The 22,788-nt window shown below is 43.5% G+C and overlaps 1 protein-coding gene and 1 long non-coding RNA gene across 2 annotated transcripts in view; one reads left to right on the top strand and one right to left on the bottom strand.

Moving 5' to 3' along the window:
• wnt4 (wingless-type MMTV integration site family, member 4) overlaps nucleotides 1-10,210 on the top strand; it is a 42,888-nt gene extending 32,678 nt beyond the window's left edge. The window contains exons 2-6 of the mRNA XM_061785891.1: nucleotides 4,266-4,347; nucleotides 5,408-5,561; nucleotides 5,740-5,871; nucleotides 6,381-6,523; nucleotides 7,614-10,210. Coding sequence (XP_061641875.1) covers nucleotides 4,266-4,347; nucleotides 5,408-5,561; nucleotides 5,740-5,871; nucleotides 6,381-6,523; nucleotides 7,614-8,084 — 982 coding nt within the window. The 3' untranslated portion in view covers nucleotides 8,085-10,210. The remainder of the gene's footprint in view (nucleotides 1-4,265; nucleotides 4,348-5,407; nucleotides 5,562-5,739; nucleotides 5,872-6,380; nucleotides 6,524-7,613) is intronic.
• LOC133483965 (uncharacterized) lies at nucleotides 1,998-22,235 on the bottom strand. The gene is made up of 5 exons (XR_009790254.1): nucleotides 22,114-22,235; nucleotides 19,745-19,853; nucleotides 19,147-19,208; nucleotides 18,964-19,035; nucleotides 1,998-3,062 (listed from the first exon to the last, which is right to left on the bottom strand). It is a non-coding gene; the product is annotated as an uncharacterized LOC133483965 (long non-coding RNA).
• Between the last annotated feature and the right edge of the window lie 553 nt (nucleotides 22,236-22,788).

Here is a 22,788-nt window from a genome sequence, read left to right as displayed (position 1 = left end):
GGACTTTTGTCCTTAATGCGCAAACAAAAACACGCAACATAGTATGACAAGAGCGATGGTGAAAGGACAATGAGGATTGCAATTCTAGCAAGTCTGGCAGACTATATTAACAAAATATTTTATCTTATATACTTATAATAAAAACCAAAATTAATTCTATATTATGACAGTGTGATTGTACAGTTTTAACTAAAGCATTCTGATGCAAATAATAATTTTCCAAGTAATCAGTTTTTACAATAATGTACCGTGGCCACACTGAATGGGTTGCCAAATACGGCATTTTTACCTCGACATATGAAGGCTCATATATAGTGTGTTAAGCCGGGTTTTGTCCTCGAAGTCCCTAATAAAACCTGGCACTCTTGAATGAAAATGAACTTTCGTTCGAAAACAGTTTACAGACGCCAGAATGAGCGCATTCTCAATAACGTTCATCAGGCAGAAATGAACTAAGTTCAGCTCATGCTCGCCCAAAATATGAACTAGTTCATGAACTTACGTTAATTGAATTCGTTCAGGTACAACACTGATGTCAACCTTCTAAAATTCAGTAGGCTGCACTTTTAACCGTTTTTTTGTTTTTTTTAACAGCTTACTTAATGTGTTCAAATTCAGAGAAGTGCTGACCCCTTAAGGCACAGGTGTCAAACTGGTGGCCCGGGGGCCAGATCCGGCCCGCAACATCATTTTATGTGGCCCGCGAAAGCAAATCATGTGTGTCGACTTCATGTTTCTTGTGAAAATACCAAAATTGGTGTCTTTACTTGTATAATGTTGAGATATTGTTACCAATCACCTTTATGAAATAAATGTAATAATAGTTGAACATTTTTTATTGGCTTCTGATTTTAAAACTAGTCATCCATCAATTTGTTGTGTATATGTCATGATATGATACAATATTTTATATGTGTTAACAGTCATAAGGGCCCTCCGAGGGAAGCCATAACTACAATGTGGCCCGTGACAAAAATGAGTTTGACACCCCTGCCTTAAAGCTTCTTTATACTCCTGCGCTCGCGCGGCCGACAGCGCCCGCATTGCATCACGTCAAGTGCCGCATTGGGCCATGCGTGCACACGGCAAACAATTTTGCTGCACGTAGAATGCCGCGGAGATTACCTCTCGTGATTGGTTCGTTTTAGTCACACGCTATGATGAGGTCCTCAGCGTTCCGCTTGGTTCCACATACCATCTACGCCGCCGCCGCCTTCTTGATCGATTTTACAGTATAACTAAATGTATCATCTGGTCATCTAGGTCCATTTGTTCTAGTAGACACTGTTCCCCGGTCGCCATTGTTGTTGCTTTGTTCCTTGTTCCGGAAAGGAAAGTAAAAACGGCTACCGGAAATGGCCATAAAATGCAGAGGAAACTCCAGAATGGTTGGCGTCCTAGCCAATACCAGCTGTAGCGACACCCCCAACTTGAAGAGAACTGCAGGACGCGTGGGTTGCGCTCGAGTATAAAGGCAAACTACACGCGGAACAGCCGCAGTGACGTCAGAGCGATCGCCGCCCGCGCGAGTATAAAGAACCCTTTCCTCTTTCTTTTAGCGATCCAAAAAAGTGATACTCTGATGGTGCCAGATCAGGTGAGTATGGCGGATGGTTTATATGTCCAGCCAAAGAAATTGATGACTTCTCAAGCTCCTTTATTGTCACAGAGGTCACTCAAAGAAGGCTTTTGTTCTCAGCCTTTTATCGTGGACACCCACTTTTTGACTGCAGGAGCCTAGTCCAGCTTCTCCATACACATTTTGCAACCTTTTGAAAATGTTTAGTAGTGGTTCCCCCTCCAAAGGAAGATATTCAATCACAGCTCTCTGCTTCTGATGGGCATCCAACAATGACGTCATTATCCAAAATGACTGACAGAGAGAGGACAGGCTTAAACAAAACTTTTATTAAATAAACCTTCAAATGAGTATTTAAACTACAAACTGTGAACATTTCTAAAAAAAAAATAAATTATTATTATTATTATTGGTAGGTTACTGTATATTGAATTGGGCACATACCTTTTGACTGTCCCTCATAGTGTACTGTATTTGTTTGAATAACGTAATAGGGCACATCTGATTGGTGATTGTCATACATTTGGGTCATTCAAAGTGTAGCTTCTGCCCATAAAACAGCATTTTAAAATGTGAACTAGAAAACCTGACTCATTTTAGACTAAACAAGGCATCAAACATGACATGTCAGGAACTTTTGAGCAGTTTAGACAGTACATAATCAAGGCTTCGACCTCAAAGGAGGATTTAGTGTCGGCAACTGCGAAAGCCTATTTCTGTAAAACACAGCTGGGCCTGGAGATATGAGAGTGAAGTGAGTAGGGGCGGTTGTGTGTGTGTGCGTAGGGGGTCAGGGCATCAAGACCGATGTCATTTTCTCACACGTCTTCGATTGTGTGTGTATGCAGTATATCTTCCTGACCTGTTTGGCCTAGAGGTGGTGTCTGTGATAAACCACTTTCCCTCCTCACAGTGTACTTACAACCAGACCTTCATCCAAGATATTCTCACAACATCATGGGGTAGGCATAATCTGAATGGCGGTTTTAAGCAAAATCATGCATCCGTGCTTGAACTGGAACAGCAAGCAAAGACTTCATGGGTGACACTTTATGCAGCAATATTTTTGTGTTTAAAACACATTAGATGCTTTTCGTATACCGGTAGTTTGGTCCATTTTAATTGAAATCTTCTTTGTTTAGCTGCTTGGTTCGTTTGCTCATGTGTGAACACATAAACCAAATTCAGGTGCTGGGGTACAAATCAACCGGTCTGTCATTTTGAAGGTGTAATAACATTTGCCAATTCAGTCAGTCAGTGGCAGAGCTAGACTTTTATCCTTGGGGTGGCCATGAACACATACAGTGTTAGTGGAACACACTGGAGCAGGGGGCAGCTGAAGCGCCCAGGGAGCATTTCGGGGTATCAGTGTCTTGCCCAAGGACACCACAGCCGTGAGTCCGGGGGATGTTGGCGGATGGTCCAGTCGGGGTCTTGAACCACAGTGGCAGACTCTGATCTTAACCATTGGGCCACAGCTGCCCTAGAAGAGGATTGGGAGAATGTCATATGGTCAGATGAAACCAAAATAGAACTGGTAAAAACTCAACTTGTCGTGTTTGGAGGAGAAAGAATTCTGAGTTGCATCCAAAGAACAACATACCTACTGTGAAGTATGGGGGTGGAAATATCATGCTTTGGGGCTGTTTTTCTGCAAAGCGTCCAGGATGACTGATCCGTGTAAAGGAAAGAATGAATGGGGCCATGTATCGTGAGAATTTGAGTGAAAACCTCCTTCCATCAGCTAGGGCATTGAAGATGAAACGTGGCTGTGTCTTTCAGCATGACAATGATCCCAAACACGCCGCCCGGGCAACGAAGGAGTGGAAGCATTTCAAGGTCCTGGAATGGCCGAGCCAGTCTCCAGATCTCACCCCCATAGAAAACCTTTGGAGGGAACACTTATTTTCCACCATAATTTGCTAATAAATTATTTAAAAATCAGACAATGTGATCTTCTGGATTTTTTTTCTCATTTTGTCTCTCATAGGTGAGGTATACCTATGATGAAAATTACAGGCCGCTCTCATCTTTTTAAGTGGAAGAACTTGCACAATTGTTGGCTGACTAAATACTTTTTTGCCCCACTATGTGTGTGTGTGTGTGTATATATATATATATATATATATATGGGAAATAAAGATGATTCTGATTCTGACTTTAGCTTGATATCTGTGGCGTCTAGCAAAACGATCTCCTATCTAAACACAAAAGTGATTTTAAACAGTGACTCATTAGGACACCACAGTACATAAACCTTACTTTAGAATGACGTCGTAGACTGGCTCTCGGGCAGATCATCTTCTGTGGCGATTCTTCTTCTTTTCCTCATAAATGTTGATTACAACTCTTGTGGTACATAGCGCCAAGTACTGTACAGGAGGAATTTAGCACTCAAAAAGCGTCACTGATTTCAAAATGCAAACGGCTCCTTTCGACAAGACGTGCGGTGCCGTGATATGTCAATCATCTTGGGGGCCACCTGGGGGGTCCAATCAGATTTCAGGGGGGTCCAGTGCTACCCCGGCCTCCCCTCTGGCTCCACCCCTGCAGTCAGTCACTTACATGTTGCGGTTACTTTTCTGTCCTAATGACACGTATTAATACCTCATACCATTTAAGTGTTCCAACATAATGTTGGCTGTTCATTAAATACTTTCTATTCAATTTATTTCTCTCCCATCAGGTACCTGGCCAAGCTATCGTCAGTAGGAAGCATCCGGGATGAAGAGACGTGTGAGAGGTTACGAGGCCTCATTCAGAGACAGGTGCATTAACGCGGCTCCAATGTTATTTTTACACAATAGAAACAATGCAGATTAGTTACACTACAGCTATCTAATACACAGTCACAATTTGGTTTAGAGGTGTCCTTTCAAAATAATGTATTCTTACCAGTTAATTATCAGTGTGGTGGTACTTACTATTTTTCTGTGTAATGTTTGCTCGCATGTCATTATTTCCCCTAAAACACTGTAGTATTTGGAAAGCTGAGTCACGGTTGGAACGTCCTTACTGTGACACTATATATTATCCAATGGGCTCTATTTTTGTAGATGTTGGATTGCAAAAACTCGTATATCTTGATTTTTGTGCAGGCGCAAGGCTCACTGGGGTGTTTACCAATTTTGCAGACCAGTGCAGGAGTATGTCCTTTGACATGCGCACAGCACAGTGACAATTGAATGCCTGAAAGGCGGTCTGAACTTAGGCCTGCTGAGACCACGTATAAGTCCGGTGCAGTAGGTAGACTGCTGGTCAATTGCGATTTTGTTGAATTTCATCGGGACAGAGACAGACAGATTCTGAGCTCTGCGAACATGTATGGTGGATGTCAGATGTATTTGATTCATAAATATGTGAACAGCAAACAACAAGTCATTCAACGCAATATAGGTGGGCAGGTATTTGGTGTTAGGGGGACAGATACATGAGGTCCGCAGACATATTTTAATCGCCTCAAGTTTTCACCAGTTCATTCGGTATTTAATAAGGGTACCCGCTCATGTTATCTAGAGCAATGAAAATGCTTCCCTCACTTACAGATTGCTGCGATTGCGCATTGTCCTCTTCGGCACAGAGATGTCTCCATGTGAGACTTTCATTGCTCTGTATGCAAGGAGCTGCTTTGTCAGCTATAGACACACCCACAGTGGCATTGCCCGCCAGCCATCAGATTCACCGGAGTGCGCTGGTCTACAAAATTACCAAATCTGGTCTAATCCACCCCTGGCACACAGTTGTGTCGCCCGCCGCTCCGGATTTAAAAAGGGTCACGAAAATATGGCCCAATGTGTTTGACATACTGTAGCTTCTCTTCTGCTGCAGGTTCAGATCTGTAAGCGCAGCGTGGAGGTGATGGATGCAGTGCGCCGTGGTGCTCAGCTGGCGATAGATGAGTGTCAGTTCCAGTTTCGTAACCGTCGGTGGAATTGCTCCACTCTCGAGAGCATGCCTGTGTTTGGCAAAGTGGTCACCCAAGGTAAGTTTACTATAGAGCACAGTGACTCCACTCCTAAATAGCAAGCATCATATCACTTTTGGGCACAAGTGATGTTCAATATCCCAACCAATATTCATTTTAACACTTCAACACATTCTTCATTTGTTCTTTCTGTGTATAATGTGAATCAATGTGACTGCATGTGTGTGTGTTTCAGGCACTCGTGAGGCTGCCTTTGTGTATGCCATCTCAGCAGCCAGTGTGGCGTTTGCGGTCACGAGGGCCTGCAGCAGTGGAGAGCTAGAAAAATGTGGCTGTGACCACAACGTACATGGAGTCAGTCCAGAGGGTATATATCACTCCCTCCTGCTTGCAAATACACACATACAAAAATGGCAAGGGTAACAACACATCTAATCAATTATACTTCTAATATTTGGAGAGAACATCTGTTATATATTATTTGTAATTCTATAAAGTAGAAAAGTTCTGAAAATACCCAAGGTAGTTTAATTCTTCCATGATAAAGCCATTGCTATGTAAAAATAACAACTAAAGTGCAAAAATAAATGTTGTTGCTTAAATGTGCATTAACTCAAAGTGGTGCTTGTGTGATTATCATTGGCCTATTATCACTGAGTCAGTGTTGTGCTGGTGTCAGACTGTGGTTGCAGCCAGACAGCAAAACAATGAGACCTCTTATAAGTAAAATGCAAAGCTGCTGACTTGTGGGTAATGGTTTGCTGGTTCAACACTATGAGGATCACCTCAGACATTTCAGTGTCATTTGATACATTGTTTTTTGGGGGTTAGCTTTTTTTGCATGTCTTTTAATGATCTCCTAATGTCTTGTCACAGGATTCCAGTGGTCGGGCTGCAGTGACAACATTGCTTACGGAGTGGCTTTTTCTCAGTCCTTTGTGGATGTGAGGGAGAGGAGTAAAGGCCAGTCCTCCAGTCGGGCCCACATGAACCTGCATAACAATGAGGCCGGCAGGAAGGTAACTCAGGGTTTGTGCTAGAGTCTGATGCAAAGTCCATCTCCTCACATTAACATCAGGCTTTGTCAGACTTGCAAATTATCACCTTCGTTTTCTGTACAGAAGCCTTGTCAAGACCATGATTTGCTGTTGTAGTGGAATTTGTAAGCTTGAGAGCACAATTTCCTCTGGGACGCTGATTGACCTCCAGTGTGTTTTAATTTCAATTTCTACTGTATAATAAACGATAGTCCCACAGACGGTCAAATAATCGCCACAATAAAACCTTTATTGCTGTAACTGGCATACTAGTAGAACAATAAGTTCACCACTGTTAACTGTAAAACATGTACATTACAAGTCTTGACTTGCACCACACACTGAGGTTTTGTGGTTTACAGTGCACTGAGTATGCGACTTTGGAGGAATTCAGATTTGCTGAGGTACGTTCAACTTTAGAGGTATCCTGTATACTCACTGGCCACAACATTAGGTAATCATATAGTACACTAAGGGGGTCTAACACAAGAGGTGTACTGGGATTGGTCAACCACAAAAAAAGTCCATAATATTTTAAAGGGCTTTCAATTTGATTTGATGCAGTTCGACGCCACTGCAAATGCCAACATCCATCCATCCATCTTCTATACCACTTATCCTCATGAGGGTCCAGTGTGAGCTGGAGCTTATCCCAGCTGAGTTTGGGCGAGAGGCGGGGTACACCCTGCCCTGGTCACCAGCCAATGGCAGGGACCTTATAGACGAGCAACCAGTCACACTCACATTCACACCAACGGACAATTTAGAGTTTTCAGTTAACCTTACATGCATGTTTTTGGAATGTGAGAAGAAACAGGAGTACCCTCGTAAAGATGGCGTTTTTTTGTTTTTTCTTTTTATTAATACACCTGTGACAGCGTCAAACCATATGGAGCATTGTCGTTTTTGAAAAGAGAAGATTCTTTGGTACAGCTCTTGCATTTGATCTCTAGTCCGTTCATGATATTTAATGAATTGCCAGGTCAATATAGTATGGCAGAACCAGTTCTTGTTATTCAGTAGTTTAATGGCATATTACTGTCAGCTAATCGGGTCTCTTTCATCTTTTCAGGCCATCCTGGCTCACATGCGTGTGGAGTGCAAATGTCACGGAGTTTCAGGATCATGTGAGGTGAAGACCTGCTGGAAAGCGATGCCACCCTTTCGCAAAGTTGGCAACGTCATCAAGGAGAAGTTTAATGGTGCCACTGAGGTGGAGCAGCGCAAAATGGGCTCCGCCAAAGTCCTGGTGCCTCGCAACTCCCAGTTCAAACCTCACACTGATGAAGATCTAGTCTACTTAGAACCCAGTCCAGACTTCTGCGACCATGACCCCCGCACACCGGGCATGCTGGGCACAGTGGGCCGCCAGTGCAACAGAACCTCAAAGGCCATTGATGGCTGTGAGCTGATGTGCTGCGGCCGCGGTTTTCAGACACAGGAAGTTGAGGTTGTGGACAGGTGCAGCTGTAAGTTCCACTGGTGCTGTTACGTCAAATGCAAGCAGTGCCGCAAAATGGTGGAGATGCACACTTGCCGATGATGAAATGGGCACTGTTGATGAACTGAACAAATGCCTCCAATCCTGATCACAACTCGCGAACCCTCTGAGGACTTGAAGCTCCCTCCTCTGCTGGATAGGACCAAAGCTTCTACTACTTGTCTATGCAAACAGGTCGAGTAGCTGAGAGGTGCATCCACTTCCTCGTCATGCTGTTTGTCTTCACAATTAAAAAAAAAAAAAAACATTGTCTCCCTCCCTCTACTCCTTATTGCAATGTTTAACTTATTTGTTGAGACTGAGAAGTTTATCTGGGATTGACTAAGAAGGAGAAACTAGTGGAGAAAAGGAGGGAGAAACAGCACCCATGGATGGGTGGGTTTAAGGGGTTTGGGTCTCGAGGAGGGCTGCCGGCCTCTGGGCTGCTGCTGCTTCAGGGACTTAATCAGAGCGCTGCACGTCAAGGAGCGTCAAAAAAAGACAAATTGCAAAGATTGAACCTGTCGTACATAAACTTTATGTGTTTTGCTTTCCGCGTGTGCATGGCTGCACTGAGCTAAGATTTTGTTACGTAGAGTTGTGTATTTGATGCTGTCACATGCAAAGTTTTCTGTCCAAAGGGCACCGATGAATGACAAGTGAATGCCACTATCATCACCTTCCTGTCTTTCTGTAAACTTACAGCATGTGCACTAATGGTACAAAAAACACTCACACAGAAAATATTACTCGAAAAGATCTGTACCCATCAACAGTTAGTAGAGAAAATAAAAGAGGAAAAACACCCAGTTTACACAAATACCTGATATGTAGCACATCCACTGGGTTGCCAAATGCTGCGAAATTTAACCTTAAGGGTGGCGCAACAGTAAACACACTGCAGTCAGTTGGTTTAACATAGAATTTACCTTCATTCAACAAGAAGTTGGCATAAGACTTTTCTGAAATTTGCTCATAAAAAGATCTGAAACCCCATTAATTAACAGTTTGTAAACTGGGAATAATCATTTCCACCGTAAACAACCAAACTGTTGATGGTTACTGGTGATCTGAGAATTCATTCATTCATTAGAACTCTTGCTGAATGAGGCCTTGTTCATGTAATAAAAAGTCACATGCCAAAAAGAAAGAGCACAAATTGCTGGATTGTCCCTTGTTGCCCATTGTTGACTGGGTCATGGTCCTCCTCTTTGTTAAATTCATTGGTGGGTAATGCTTGGATCAGACCACAAGATTTTAGCCCCGTTATTTTCCCTATTTGCTGTCGCAAACAATTTTCAAGCTCGTGCCTGGCATATTTTGTCGGGAACGACAAAACTCCTTGTCGTGGTTTCATAATCCACGATCAACGTTTTGGCCCTGCAATAATAGCCCTATGACGTCAAAATGAGAGGTCTACTATGTTTAATTTTTTGGATATCTTCTGCCCAGTTCTTCTTATCGTAAAAGACAGGATATGGTGATATTGTAATTTATGTCGTGTAGTCTTTGTCAGTGTTCTGACTGAGACATGTCAGGATTTTATGGCAGTGGTCTGACATAGTGCCCTCATGAGAGAACAAATGTGTCTTGCAGTCTGATCCGGGCATTACACTGTGTCACATTGGTGTGACTTCATCCTACACATACACATGTAAACAAACATCAGATAAGGGTTTGCCTTTGCGAACTGCACCAAAGCAAATCGCACGGAGCTATACTGCTTGGTGGAAATCAACATCCTTCAAATCAGATGGATATTGAGCTCCTACTGTATTTCATTGTTTGCCAAAGGCCAGTTGCTATTTGACAGAACAAACACAAAAAACACATGTATCAAACACAATGCAAACACTTAGATAATAAAAACATTATGGGGTCTGCAGGATGGTTGCTGAGCATGTTCATCATGCATGATGACTGAAGCACTTTCTCTCCAACCGCACATAAAGCCCTCCACCCGTGCCATCTGGCAACATGTGACCACGTATGGCCAACTTGTACCACCTAAAAGCCACGCTTGCCAATAATAATGTGCTATCATTATAATAATCATAATGTAGATCTGTAAAGACTTATACACTGAAGATTATAATGCCTATGAATGTATGTTGATGCTGAATATATGCTGTGTCAAATATACATCTTGTCACTGACTGCTCTTTTCAAATGTGTGTATGTAACGAAGGAAATACACAAGAAAAATCACTGAATTGAGGAAAAAAAAAAGACTAGGCCCACCACCAAGCCCTTGAAACATGGTTATAGAACCCTGCTGATAGACATAAAATGGTACCTCCAAGATCAAAGATCAACCTCAGTTTTGCTTGGATTTACAATCCTTTTTGATATAAGAAATAATTACTGAGCCACTGTTACCAACACAAAACTAACTGGCAGAGGAATACTGAGTGAAAGGTGAGTTGCATAATATAAAAACATTCCATTTTCCGTACCGCTTATCCTCACTATGATGGCCGGTGTGCTGGAGTCTATCCCAGCTATCTTCGGACGAGAGGTGAGGTACACCCTGAACTGGTCGCCAGCCAATCGCAGAGCAGCTGAGCACATGCAAACAAACAAAAAAAACATTCCCGCTCACATTCACACCTATGGGCAATTTAGAGTCTTCAATCAATCTACCATGCATGTTTTTGGGATGTGTGAGGAAACCAGAGTACCCGGGGAAAACCCACGCAGGCACGGGGAGAACATGCAAACTCCACACAGGCGGGGCCGGGATTTGAACCTGGTCCTCAGAACTGTGAGGCAGATCTGCTAACCAGTCGTTAACCATTCGCATGGTGGCGTGCCGCCCAATAATATAAATAAATCAGGAATCAGGCCTCTTAAAAATGTGAATAGAAATCTCTTACGAACCTGATCTCTGCCAATGTGACTGACAAATAAACAGACACACTGGAGCTACGATGTGAGATTATTAAAACATGGAAATAGGCTTCGCACACGCATAAATAAACACGGTAATCCAAACTACAGTAAAAACGTGAATCGTTAAGAAAAAGTACAGTTAATTACATGAAAGCAAATGGGTAGAGGAATCAATCCAGACCAGCTAAATGGTATGTAACATTTAATGTTCTTTTGTTTATTTTTTATATTTTCATTACCCATTTTTAACATTCATGTGTTGTTTATTTACATTTTACATGAACGCAACCAGGTTATTTGAGGTGTTCAGAAAACGTAAACACAGTGATATTGGATATTAAATGTCACCTGAAATGTAAATATCGAAATGTAAATGTTAAAAGTACTGAAGCCACTTCCCTATTTAAGTAAAAGTATAGAACTACTCATAAATGTATTTAAGTAAAAATCAAATCAACATTTTCCAGAACAATAATAAAATATATATAGTGACATCTTTATGTCTCTCCATTTGATTGAGATGCTTTCTCTGGGAGAACAAGAATAAAAACAGGTCGGCTTGAAAGAAAAGACAAGCATTTATTTGTATTATTGAAATAAAGTTAGACACGACATAAATAGGTAAAAATAGAAAAGCTAGATTTGTTTCAAATTCAAACATTTATTTGCCCACCGCCAAACATTAGGGGTTTATTTTCCTACGGTTATGTTTTGTCACTGGGGAAATGAATGTATTTGAAACAATGTTAATGTTTAAATTTTAATTTACTGCCAGCTAGTCAGACTTCAACAAGCTAACTTTCTAACAAACTAACATGGTGTACCCAAAGCATTGATGCCCCTTTAATCACATACAGGTAACAATAATCTTAGAATGTACGTACGCTAAATAACAAACCCAATGGACTTTGTTTTCTTTCTTCTTTAAGGTAATAGCATCGGTGACGATTTCTTGGCTTTCGGTGTCTGTGGTGTCATATTCGATTACACTGACATGCTCACTTTCCTCCATATTGACTCAGACAAACGCAGACGTGTGACCATTCATGCCACAGATATGAATAGAAAACGAGATACGCCAGCGCACTGTAGCAGCCCGGCTCAGAAACGTGCCTCCGTTGTGGCCACATTGGTGGGGGCAACCTTCCCATCAAAGGCAATGAATATACGTAAATCATAACGTGCTATTTTTAAAAAATATATTTACATGATGTTCATTTTTTGTCATTATGAAAGCATGTGCTATTAATACAGAATTTTTTTATTTTTTATTTAATCTAGTTCCCTTGTTGTTATTGTACGGCGTGTGTGTAACTATATGCGGCGCAATGTGGACGATATCCTTGTGACAATATTTTAGATTTTGTGATGTCCACAAACACGGAATACACTCACATTTGGCCGTCACTAGCTTCGGGTAGCGGGAGGCACGTATCTCAGAGGCATGTCGTATCTCCATTTTGTTTATATCTATGATTCATTTGCTTGACAAGCTTATGTCCGGTTTTTCAGTGTCCTTAGTTTGACGACAGTTTTATGTCTTTTAAGTCTGGTAGTTGCTAACCTTAAAACATTTTTAAAAAGTATCAACCTCATGTTTTAAACGTCATTAATAGAAAGTATATATATTTGTGTTTAAATGTCAGGAGTAAGTGTAAAAAGTGGCCAGAAAAAAATTACTCAAGTAAAGTACACGTATATAAAATCAACTTCAGTACTTCGTTACTTCCCACCTCTGGAGTTAATCCTTCAGATACCAGAGACGGGGGGGGGGGATTCGAGTCAAATGAGTTGACTCGAGTCTACTCGAGCTGCCAATTTTATGGCTTGCGACTTGCTTGCCAAATACTTAAGAAAGACTCGGCTTGACTTTAGACTTGGTAGCCAAGAGACTTGTACAGTGGCCTGGAAGTGCAAAACTGAATAACAAATTGTGAAACACTTATAGTTCATAGAACAAATTAACAAAAGCCAAAACAATTTTAGATTTCAGAAAACACATTAACAAAAGCAGAAACACTTTTGCAAAAGACAAAAAAAATGACAATTGAGACAACCCGGGAAGGGAACGTCCAACATTATTAGGAATCCAGCGCATTTTCCTGGAAGGACACGCCTGCTCCAATATTACTGGCTCCAGGACACGCGCCGCTGCACTATGATTGGCTGCTGTATCTCTGTGGAACACGCTCTACTGCTTCCAGATGGTAAAAGAATTATGTGACTTATGAAGTGTGGCGGCGTTAATATGAATGCCATTAACCCTAAAGCCTGTCGAACAACGTGCAACGTGGTCGAACCCGACTGGACTGAACCCATCCATCCATCCATTCTCTACCGCTTATCCGGGTCGGGTCGCGGGGGCAGTAGCTTCAGCAGGGACGCCCAGACTTCCCTCTCCCCAGCCACTTCATCCAGTTCTTCCGGGGGGGATCCCGAAGCGTTCCCAGGCCAGCCGAAGGATTTAGTCTCTCCAGCGTGTCCTGGGTCGTCCCCGGGGTCTCCTCCCGGTGGGACATGCCCGGAACACCTCACCAGCGAGGCGTCCGGGAGGCATCCGAATCAGATGCCCCAGCCACCTCATCTGGCTCCTCTCAATGCGGAGGAGCAGCGGCTCTACTCTAAGATCCTCCCGGATGACCGAGCTTCTCACCCTATCTCTAAGGGAGAGCCCGGACACCCTGCGGAGGAAACTCATTTCGGCCGCTTGTATCCGGGATCCTGTTCTTTCGGTCACGACCCACAGCTCGTGACCATAGGTGAGGGTAGGAACGAAGATCGACCGGTAAATTGAGAGCCTCGCCTTTCGGCTTAGCTCTTTCTTTACCACAACGGACTGATACAAAGTCCGCATCACTGCAGACGCTGCACCGATCCGCCTGTCGATCTCCCGTTCCATTCTTCCCTCACTCGTGAACAAGACCCCAAGATACTTGAATTCCTCCACTTGGGGCAGGATCTCATCCCCGACCTGGAGATGGCATGCCACCCTTTTCCGACTGAGGACCATGGTCTCAGATTTGGAGGTGCTGATTCTCATCCCAGCCGCTTCACACTCGGCTGCGAACTGCTCCAATGAGAGTTGGAGGTCACGGCTTGATGAAGCCAACAGAACCACATCATCTGCAAAAAGCAGAGATGCAATACTGAGGCTACCAAACCGGACCCCCTCTACGCCTCGGCTGCGCCTAGAAATTCTGTCCATAAAAGTTATGAACAGAATCGGCGACAAAGGGCAGCCTTGGCGGAGTCCAACCCTCACCGGGAACGAGTCCGACTTTCTGCCGGATATGTGGACCAAACACTGACTCCGGTCGTACAGGGACCGAACAGCCCGTATCAGGGGGTTCGGTACTCCATACTCCCGAAGCACTCTCCACAGGACTCCCCGAGGGACACGGTCGAACGCCTTCTCCAAGTCCACAAAACACATGTAGACTGGTTGGGCGAACTCCCATGCACCTCCGAGGACCCTGCCGAAGGTGTAGAGCTGGTCCACTGTTCCACGGCCAGGACGAAAACCACACTGCTCCTCCTGAATCTGAGATTCGACTTCCCGACGGACCCTCCTCTCCAGCACCCCTGAATAGACCTTACCAGGGAGGCTGAGCAGTGTGATCCCCCTGTAGTTGGAACACACCCTCCGGTCCCCCTTCTTAAAAAGGGGGACCACCACCCCAGTCTGCCAATCCAGAGGCACTGTCCCCGATGTCCACGCGATGTTGCAGAGGCGTGTCAACCAGGACAGCCCCCGGGGCCCTGCCACCGAGGAGCTTTTTAACTACCTCAGTGACCTCAAACCCAGAGATAGGAGAGCCCGCCTCAGAGAACCCACACTCTGCTTCCTCATGGGAAGGCGTGTCGGTGGAATTGAGGAGGTCTTCGAAGTATTCTCCCCACCGACTCACAACGTCCCGAGTCGAGGTCAGCAGCGCCCCATCCCCACTATACACAGTGTTGGTGGTGCACTGCTTTCCTCTCCTGAGACGTCGGATGGTGGACCAGAATTTCCTCGAAGCCGTCCGGAAGTCTTTCTCCATGGCCTCACCGAACTCACCCGGTACCCATCAGCTGCCTCAGGCCAAAAAGGCCCGATAGGACTCCTTCTTCAGCTTGACGGCATCCCTCACCGTTGGTGTCCACCAACGGGTTCGGGGATTGCCGCCACGACAGGCACCGACCACCTTACGGCCACAGCTCCGGTCGGCCGCCTCAGCAATGGAGACGCGGAACATGGTCCACTCGGACTCGATGTCCCCCGCCTCCCCCGGAACATGAGCAAAGTTCTGTCGGAGGTGGGAGTTGAAACTCCTTCTGACAGGGGATTCTGCCAGACGTTCCCAGCAGACCCTCACAATACGTTTGGGCCTGCCACGTCGGACCGGCATCTTCCCCCACCATCGGAGCCAACTCACCACCAGGTGGTGATCAGTTAACAGCTCCGCCCCTCTCTTCACCCGAGTGTCCAAGACATGCGGCCGCAAGTCCGATGACACAACCACAAAGTCGATCATCGAACTGCGACCTAGGGTGTCCTGGTGCCAAGTGCACGTGTGGACACCCTTATGCTTGAACATGGTGTTCGTTATGGACAATCCGTGACGAGCACAGAACTCCAATAACAGAACACCGCTCGGGTTCTGATCGGGGGGGCTGTTCCTCCCAATCGCGCCCTTCCAGATCTCACTGTCATTGCCCACGTGAGCATTGAAGTCCCCCAACAGAACAATGGAGTCCCCAGCGGGAGCGCTCTCCAGCACCCCCTCCAAGGACTCCAAAAAGGGTGGGTATTCTGAACTGCTCTTTGGTGCATAGGCACAAACAACAGTCAGGACCCGTCCCCCCACCCGAAGGCGGAGGGAGGCTACCCTCTCGTCCACCGGGGTGAACCCCAACGTACAGGCGCCGAGCCGGGGGGCAATAAGTATACCCACACCTGCTCGGCGCCTCTCACCATGGGCAACTCCAGAGTGGAAGAGAGTCCAACCCCTCTCGAGAGGACTGGTACCAGAGCCCAAGGTGTGTGTGGAGGCGAGTCCGACTATATCGAGTCGGAACTTCTCGACCTCACACACCAGCTCGGGCTCCTTCCCTGCCAGAGAGGTGACATTCCACGTCCCTAGAGCTAGCTTCTGTAGCCGGGGATCGGATCGCCAAGGTCCCCGCCTTCGGCCACCGCCCAGCTCACACTGCACCCGACCCCTATGGGTCCACAGCTGGTGAGCCCATGGGAAGGGGGACCCACGTTACCCTTTCGGGCTGTGCCCGGCCGGGCCCCATGGGTGCAGGCCCGGGCACCAGGCGCTCGCCTTCGAGCCCCACCACCAGGCCTGCCTCCAGTGGGGGGCCCCGGTGGCCCGCGTCCGGGCAAGGGAAAACGAAGTCCATTGTTTGTCGTCATCATTAGGGGTCTTTGAGCCGTGCTTTGTCTGGTCCCTCACCTAGGACCTGTTTGTCATGGGTGACCCTGCCAGGGGCATAAAGCCCCAGACAACTTAGCTCCTAGGATCACTGGGACACACAAACCCCTCCACCACGACAAGGTGACGGCTCAAGGAGGGGCTGGACTGGACTGAACCATCGCATAAAAATCAGAGTTGCAGATGCACCCACGCACATTGAGCGATTGAATATATGGATGCCCTGAACAGCGGGGCTGTGTTGGCGTTTGATGCTGTATATACAATATATTGTACTTGATCACATTTCTTAAACCATAAAAAGATTACTTGTTAAGGAAGAAGAGATTGTTAAAGAGAGAGGATGCTGGCGAGAATTAAAGGGAAAGTATTTGAAAGGAAGCTGCCAAGTTCCATTCATTTGAACGTACATTCTGGTCACAAACTTCGCTATTTTATCCACAGGCACATTATGCATTATGAATATAGGTTAGTATTGTTTTAAAACAACATTTGATGCTTTACATACTTTTTATATGGCTTCAGCCGAGGCAATGCACCAGCACGACTCGCAAACCCGGAAATGTATTTTCACCGTAGGGGAAATCTTCTGTGCATTTTGATTGAATGTAAGGTGGGAAGTGAAGACACCGTGCAACGAAGATTAAAATTTTGAATCGCGTCAAAACCAGTGGCCGACCGATCGGCCGCTCAAGAAAACACTTGCCAAACCATGCACACTGCGTCATAGTTCAGTCGGGTTCGGTGGCGGTGCCCGGTGTGCACCAGCCTTAACTGCCATAATCCTAACCTTAACTCATCCTAAACTGCCTTAACCCCAACCCCACTCCTAAACCTAACCATTATAAACAGTTGTGTTTTTTATTATATTTGGGATGGACATCTCGTTACATGTGCGTAGCCTACCCTTCCCGCGATGCAGGAGCCAATCATGTTGAAGCAGGGCGGGTCTTGCCGAGAAAGGGCGTGGGATTTCTGAGAATGTCTGTGAAATGGGACGCTCCCTTTCCGGGTTGTCTCAATTGTAATTTGGTTCGTCTTTTGTAAAAGTGTTTCTGCTTTTGTTAATGTGTTTTCTGAAATGGAAAAGTGTTTTGGTTTTTGTTCATTTGTTTTCTGAAATGTAAACGTGTTTCACAATTTCTTGAAACACAAAACTTGACTCGACTTTGACATGAACTACATGACTTGACAAGTCATCTTGCTTAGAGTTGGGAATGTGCATTTTAATTAAGACAATTTGCCTTCTTTGAAAGAAAGAAAGCAAGAAAGAAAAACATTTTGGGGGTCATTTGCGCCAACTGGGCAACACAGTCTGCTTTGTTGCATACTTGCCAGTGTGAAGTAGCCACCTGCATGAACTATGATGGAAGGCGCTCCAAAGATAATAAAATTTGGATTCAAGGGTTGTCGATAAAGTCTGCAAAAAGAGGATGGGAACCTGCATGGTTGAGCCCACCCAAAATAGCGGCGTCTTTGGCACTGATCTCCACACACAGTAGCTATTGTCAATGTATCACATCATATGACCACAAAACCTCACATAGATAAGTGGTATTTGGAAGAAGCAGGGCAATCGCTCGATGTCTGGTCTCCTTTGGATTCGTGAAAGAATGGAGGCAGGAAGTGTGGGATAGACAGGGATTTGAGCAAAATGCAGACCACATGGCACAAGATTTTTCTCCTTCTGTCCCCATCGATATCTCACACACATGCACACACACACACACACACACACACACACACACACAATATTCCACAATAACTTTGAATTACATTGGTTCCATTGCAGTCGCCACTGTGGAAAGTGTGTCTGAAACTTCAACAGCTGGGAGCTGTCCTTCATTAAGCCATCAAGATGGCCTATATAAGGCGTGGGTGGATGGTGGCCACACAGATTGGGAATGTGTGTGTGTGTGTGTGTGTGTGTGCGTGCGTGTGTGCGTGTCCGTGCCCATGTGTCCGTGCGTGCGTACCCGCCCCTCACATTTTATATTTTCAAAGCATTGCTCCAGTAGAAATGTGCATGTTATATTACTTGATCAATATATGTATATCCATTTTCATCTTATGTTTTAAACTTACTTCCAGTAATGTCTGCACATCTACCATCTTTAAATTGCTTCTTCACAATTGCCACTCATAAATCAAAGTGTTACATTTCGTATCTCCTTCCAGTTCAAAAAACATCAGTGCCCTACATAACGCTTGTTCATGGATTGTATTCCCCCCCCCCAAAAAAAAAGAAATATAAAACAAATTAAAAGTATTTAAACACATTTTCTTTTCAAGATATGTGCATAGTTCAATTATGTCATTTAAAGAGGTTTGTAAGGTACTCTAGCACTGGCTCATATCACTCCAATCTTGATCGGGCAGTGTCCCCACTATGCATTTCACACACAAACCTAAATACTATATTCCATTTTTTTTTATTTTTTTTTACAGATTTTGAGAAATGTGTACAAGAAATCCAAATTACTACAAATAGACCTGACATAATTGAGAAATTTTAAAAACAATTATTTACTCAGTAATGTAATGAAGCATGGATGTTTATAATTCCATTATACATATTTGTACATTATTATTATTTATTGAGACAGTCATAAGATTGACGTAAAACTCACCTTGGCCTCTGCTGAGTTCAGTTTGTAACACCTGAGTAGCTCATCAGGCCTGTTGTAATCTGCGACAGGCCACTGGTGACAGACAACGTGTAATTCCGTTTTATTTTTATTGGTTTATTTTTAAGGGACAAGAACAGAGGGAATTTGACAGTTGCAGAGGCAGCATGGGTTGTTGTACTTTACCTTTTGCTCACAATGGTACTCTGAATTTGTGAGGTATGGTAACAATTCCAACTGCAGTGGACCTGAGTAAAACAATGGAGACAAAGTGCAAGTACTGTGGTCATACTGATCAACAACATTTATTCAAATAATGCAGAGTGACGAAGCCACAACAACTGGAGGTAAAGAACAAGTAAGCCGAGGACAAAAATCTATTTTAAAAAATATATCTGTTCAGTGAACCAGTTTGCTGTCTTTGTTTTATAAAACACCTAACCACAGCAAACTATATTTTTTTAAAATTCAAAAACCAAAAATGAAAAAAATAAAAAAACATCACACGTCTATTGGCAAAAGTAAGTAACACTTCTGCTCCCTTGCTTGAAATCAAAAAATGTGTGTAGATGACAATTATCAACTGATTTTTTTTTTTTCATTTTTACTCATCATGAGCATGTATTTTAGAGCAAAGGGTTATTGTTTGCATAGTTTGACCAATGTATTCTTTATATCTCAGTCCAATGGTGAAAGGATTATATTTGAAAAATCTTTTTGGGATATAGCAAGGATACTTGGACATCTCAGTTCACATGCAGGACAAATCGATATGAATACTCACCATTGACCAGTCAGAGGGACTCTCTCCTGTAACAATTGTTGAATCAGCGGGAGGCGGTGGTCACAGGTAACATTTTTTTCAAAGGCGAGCTTTTTGGATCCTTCCATAACTACAAAACACATGAAAACACAATATAATCACAGAAGAAAAAAAAAATCAACCTTATATATCATGTAATATAAATGAGTATGTATCTGGAAAAAAATACATGAGAACGAGCCCAAAATTATCTGACAATGAAAATATGCCATGCAGACGTTGTCAATAGAATAATAATATGCCGTTCGTCGTGCAAGTGATTTAACGTTTTATCTGTGAGCTGCACTTTGAAGTCAAAACAACTACAGTGTGTTACATTTTCCAGCTGTGCAGAAGCAAGCATGATTGCAGCATTATCTGTGACGATAACAATAAATGTCTGGGATTTTTAACTACAATTCCTCTCCAACAAAGTGAAACTTAGTTTGCAGCAATGTGGCTTTCAGACACAGCCCGAGTTAGCTTCGTTCACTCTTTTTTTGTCTCATCATCAGAGGTAGAGAGGAATGCACTACATTTACTACAAATTGCATTTTAGATAAATTCTACTTGTCAGAGTAGTTTTAATGCATCATACCTTTTACTTTTACTTTATTTATGTTAAGAAGTACTGTACATTTATTCTGTTACAGTGATCTACATGCCACTCGCTCCTTTTTTTTTTTTTTTTTTTTTTTTTATTGCGTGCGCGATCTATTTTTAGACTTCCTTCATCTTCTGAATAAGGCGCCATTGCGCCAATCCAACGTGATCATTAGTATCATTTGAATCCAGTTCACCAATCAAACGGCACAACGCAGCCACATGACTGCACACAAAGCCTTTGCGGGCCAAAGTGACTCATATTGGGGAAAATAAAATTGCCGTGAGACTTGTGTTTACAGACTCTGAAATACAACAGCTTTGTCATGCAGTGTAGTCTTAAATTGTGACCGGCCAAACTTGGATTATTTCAACCAAAATTTGAGAAAACACCTTGTAGTAAGTTGCAGATGTTTTTGTTGTTGTTTTGGCTATGCAACATTAGCCCTATTTTATGGTCATAAGTAACTGTAAAACATGCATCTTTGGGGTATGTTCTGTAATCTCTCTCTCTCTCTTGCTCACTCGGGCATGAATTGATGCACACGCACGCACATGCGCACACACGCGACTGTGCACGAGCACACGCACACACATGCATACACACACTCACACACACACACACACACACACACACAAAGTTTGGTCAACTAACAGCTCCTTCATTCAGTCATTTCAGTGAATAAAGCCCAAAAAAATTCTGTAAGGCATACATGTGTTTTAGGGCAGTGATAGTGATAGGTTACTACTCAACACAGCCACATGCCAGTTATAAGATCGAGTGCGCCCTTTTGCAACCAGATATATTTGATTACTATTATTATTAATAATTTAAACTTTATTTAACAGGTAAAAGAGCAGTTGAGACAGAACATCTCTTTTGCAATGGTGACCTGATTATTTCAGTTTATTTTCACCTCCCCTCTCAAAATTTAGTTGTGTAAATTCTGTCACATTAATGGTGGAAAAAGTTTTTAAATGGTTTATTTTGGTCTAAATTCCTTTACATCACAGAAACCTGCCATCTGAACAGGGGTGTGTAGAATTTTTATATCCACTGCAGCCTTGTTTCTGTTTTTGTCATCTTTGCCTGTTGAGCCTATTGTGCTGTTTAACAAGTGGAAACAAAATAGTATAAGACCATTTCTTGCAGCTGAATTTGCCTTAATTTGTTATTTTACAAAGATTTTATTCATCATTTGTTATTTTATATTTTTAGATTCAGTGATATAGTAATGCAGCCCTATGGGTGGCACAAGCTAGTGCAAACTCTAGGCCGGTCCCAAGCAGATAAATGCAGAGGGTTGCGTCAGGGAGGGTATCCAGATTAAAACTTTGCCAAACAAATATGAGCGTTCATCCAAAGAATTCCATACCGTGGCCAGGGTTAACAACGTAGCTACTGTGGGTCAAAGTCGAAGGAGGTGGAAAGCGGGTTCTTCGGCAGAAAGAGAAAAGGAAAGCACAGAGCCTAGAACTGAATGTGGTGACTTTGAATGTTGGGACTATGACAGGAAAATCTCAGGAGTTGGTTGATGATTAGGAGAAAGGTTGATATATTGTGTGTCCAGGAGACCAGTTGGAAAGGCAGAAAGGCTAAAAGTTTAGGGGCAGGGTTTAAATTATTTTACCATGGTGTAGATGGGAAGAGAAATGGAGTCAGGGTTATTTTAAAAGAAGAGTTGGCTAAGAATGTCTTGGAGGTGTAAAGAGTATCAGATGCAGGACAAATCGATATTAATACTCACCATTGACCAGTCAGAGGGACTCTCTCCTGTAACAATTGTTGAATCAGCGGGAGGCGGTGGTCATTTTTTTCCAAAGGCATGCTTGATGGATCCTTGCATAACTACAAAACACAGGAAAACACAATATAGTCACAGAAGGAAAAAAAAAAAAACTTATATATCATGTAATATAAATGAGTATGTATCTGGAAAAAAATACATGAGAACGAGCCCAAAATTACCTGACAATGACAATATGCCATGCAGACGTTGTCAATAGAATAATAATATGCCGTTCGTCGTGCAAGTGATTTAACGTTTTATCTGTGAGCTGCACTTTGAAGTCAAAACAACTACAGTGTGTTACATTTTCCAGCTGTGCAGAAGCAAGCATGTTTGCAGCATTTTCTGTGATGATAAGTATAGTCAATTAATTTCATGAAACGACTTAGTAGATCTTGTCCAATGAGCAAAGGCACTGACTTGACAGGTGACACGAACACAGGATGAATTACGGAATGTGGCCCTATTGTCGTCACTGATGGTGTAGTGGTACACTCGCCTGACTTTGGTGCAGGCAACGTGGGTTCAGTTCCCACTCGGTGACGGTGTGAATGGGAGTGCGAATGGTTGTCCGTGTCTATATGTGCCCTGCGACTGACTGGCGACCAGTTCAGGGTGTAGTCTGCCTTTCGC

The sequence above is a fragment of the Phyllopteryx taeniolatus genome, chromosome 9 (assembly GCF_024500385.1).
Source record: "Phyllopteryx taeniolatus isolate TA_2022b chromosome 9, UOR_Ptae_1.2, whole genome shotgun sequence".
Classification (NCBI taxonomy): domain Eukaryota; kingdom Metazoa; phylum Chordata; class Actinopteri; order Syngnathiformes; family Syngnathidae; genus Phyllopteryx; species Phyllopteryx taeniolatus.
The sequence above is the reverse complement of the archived record's forward strand: the minus strand, read 5'-3'. Positions and strand labels throughout refer to the sequence as shown.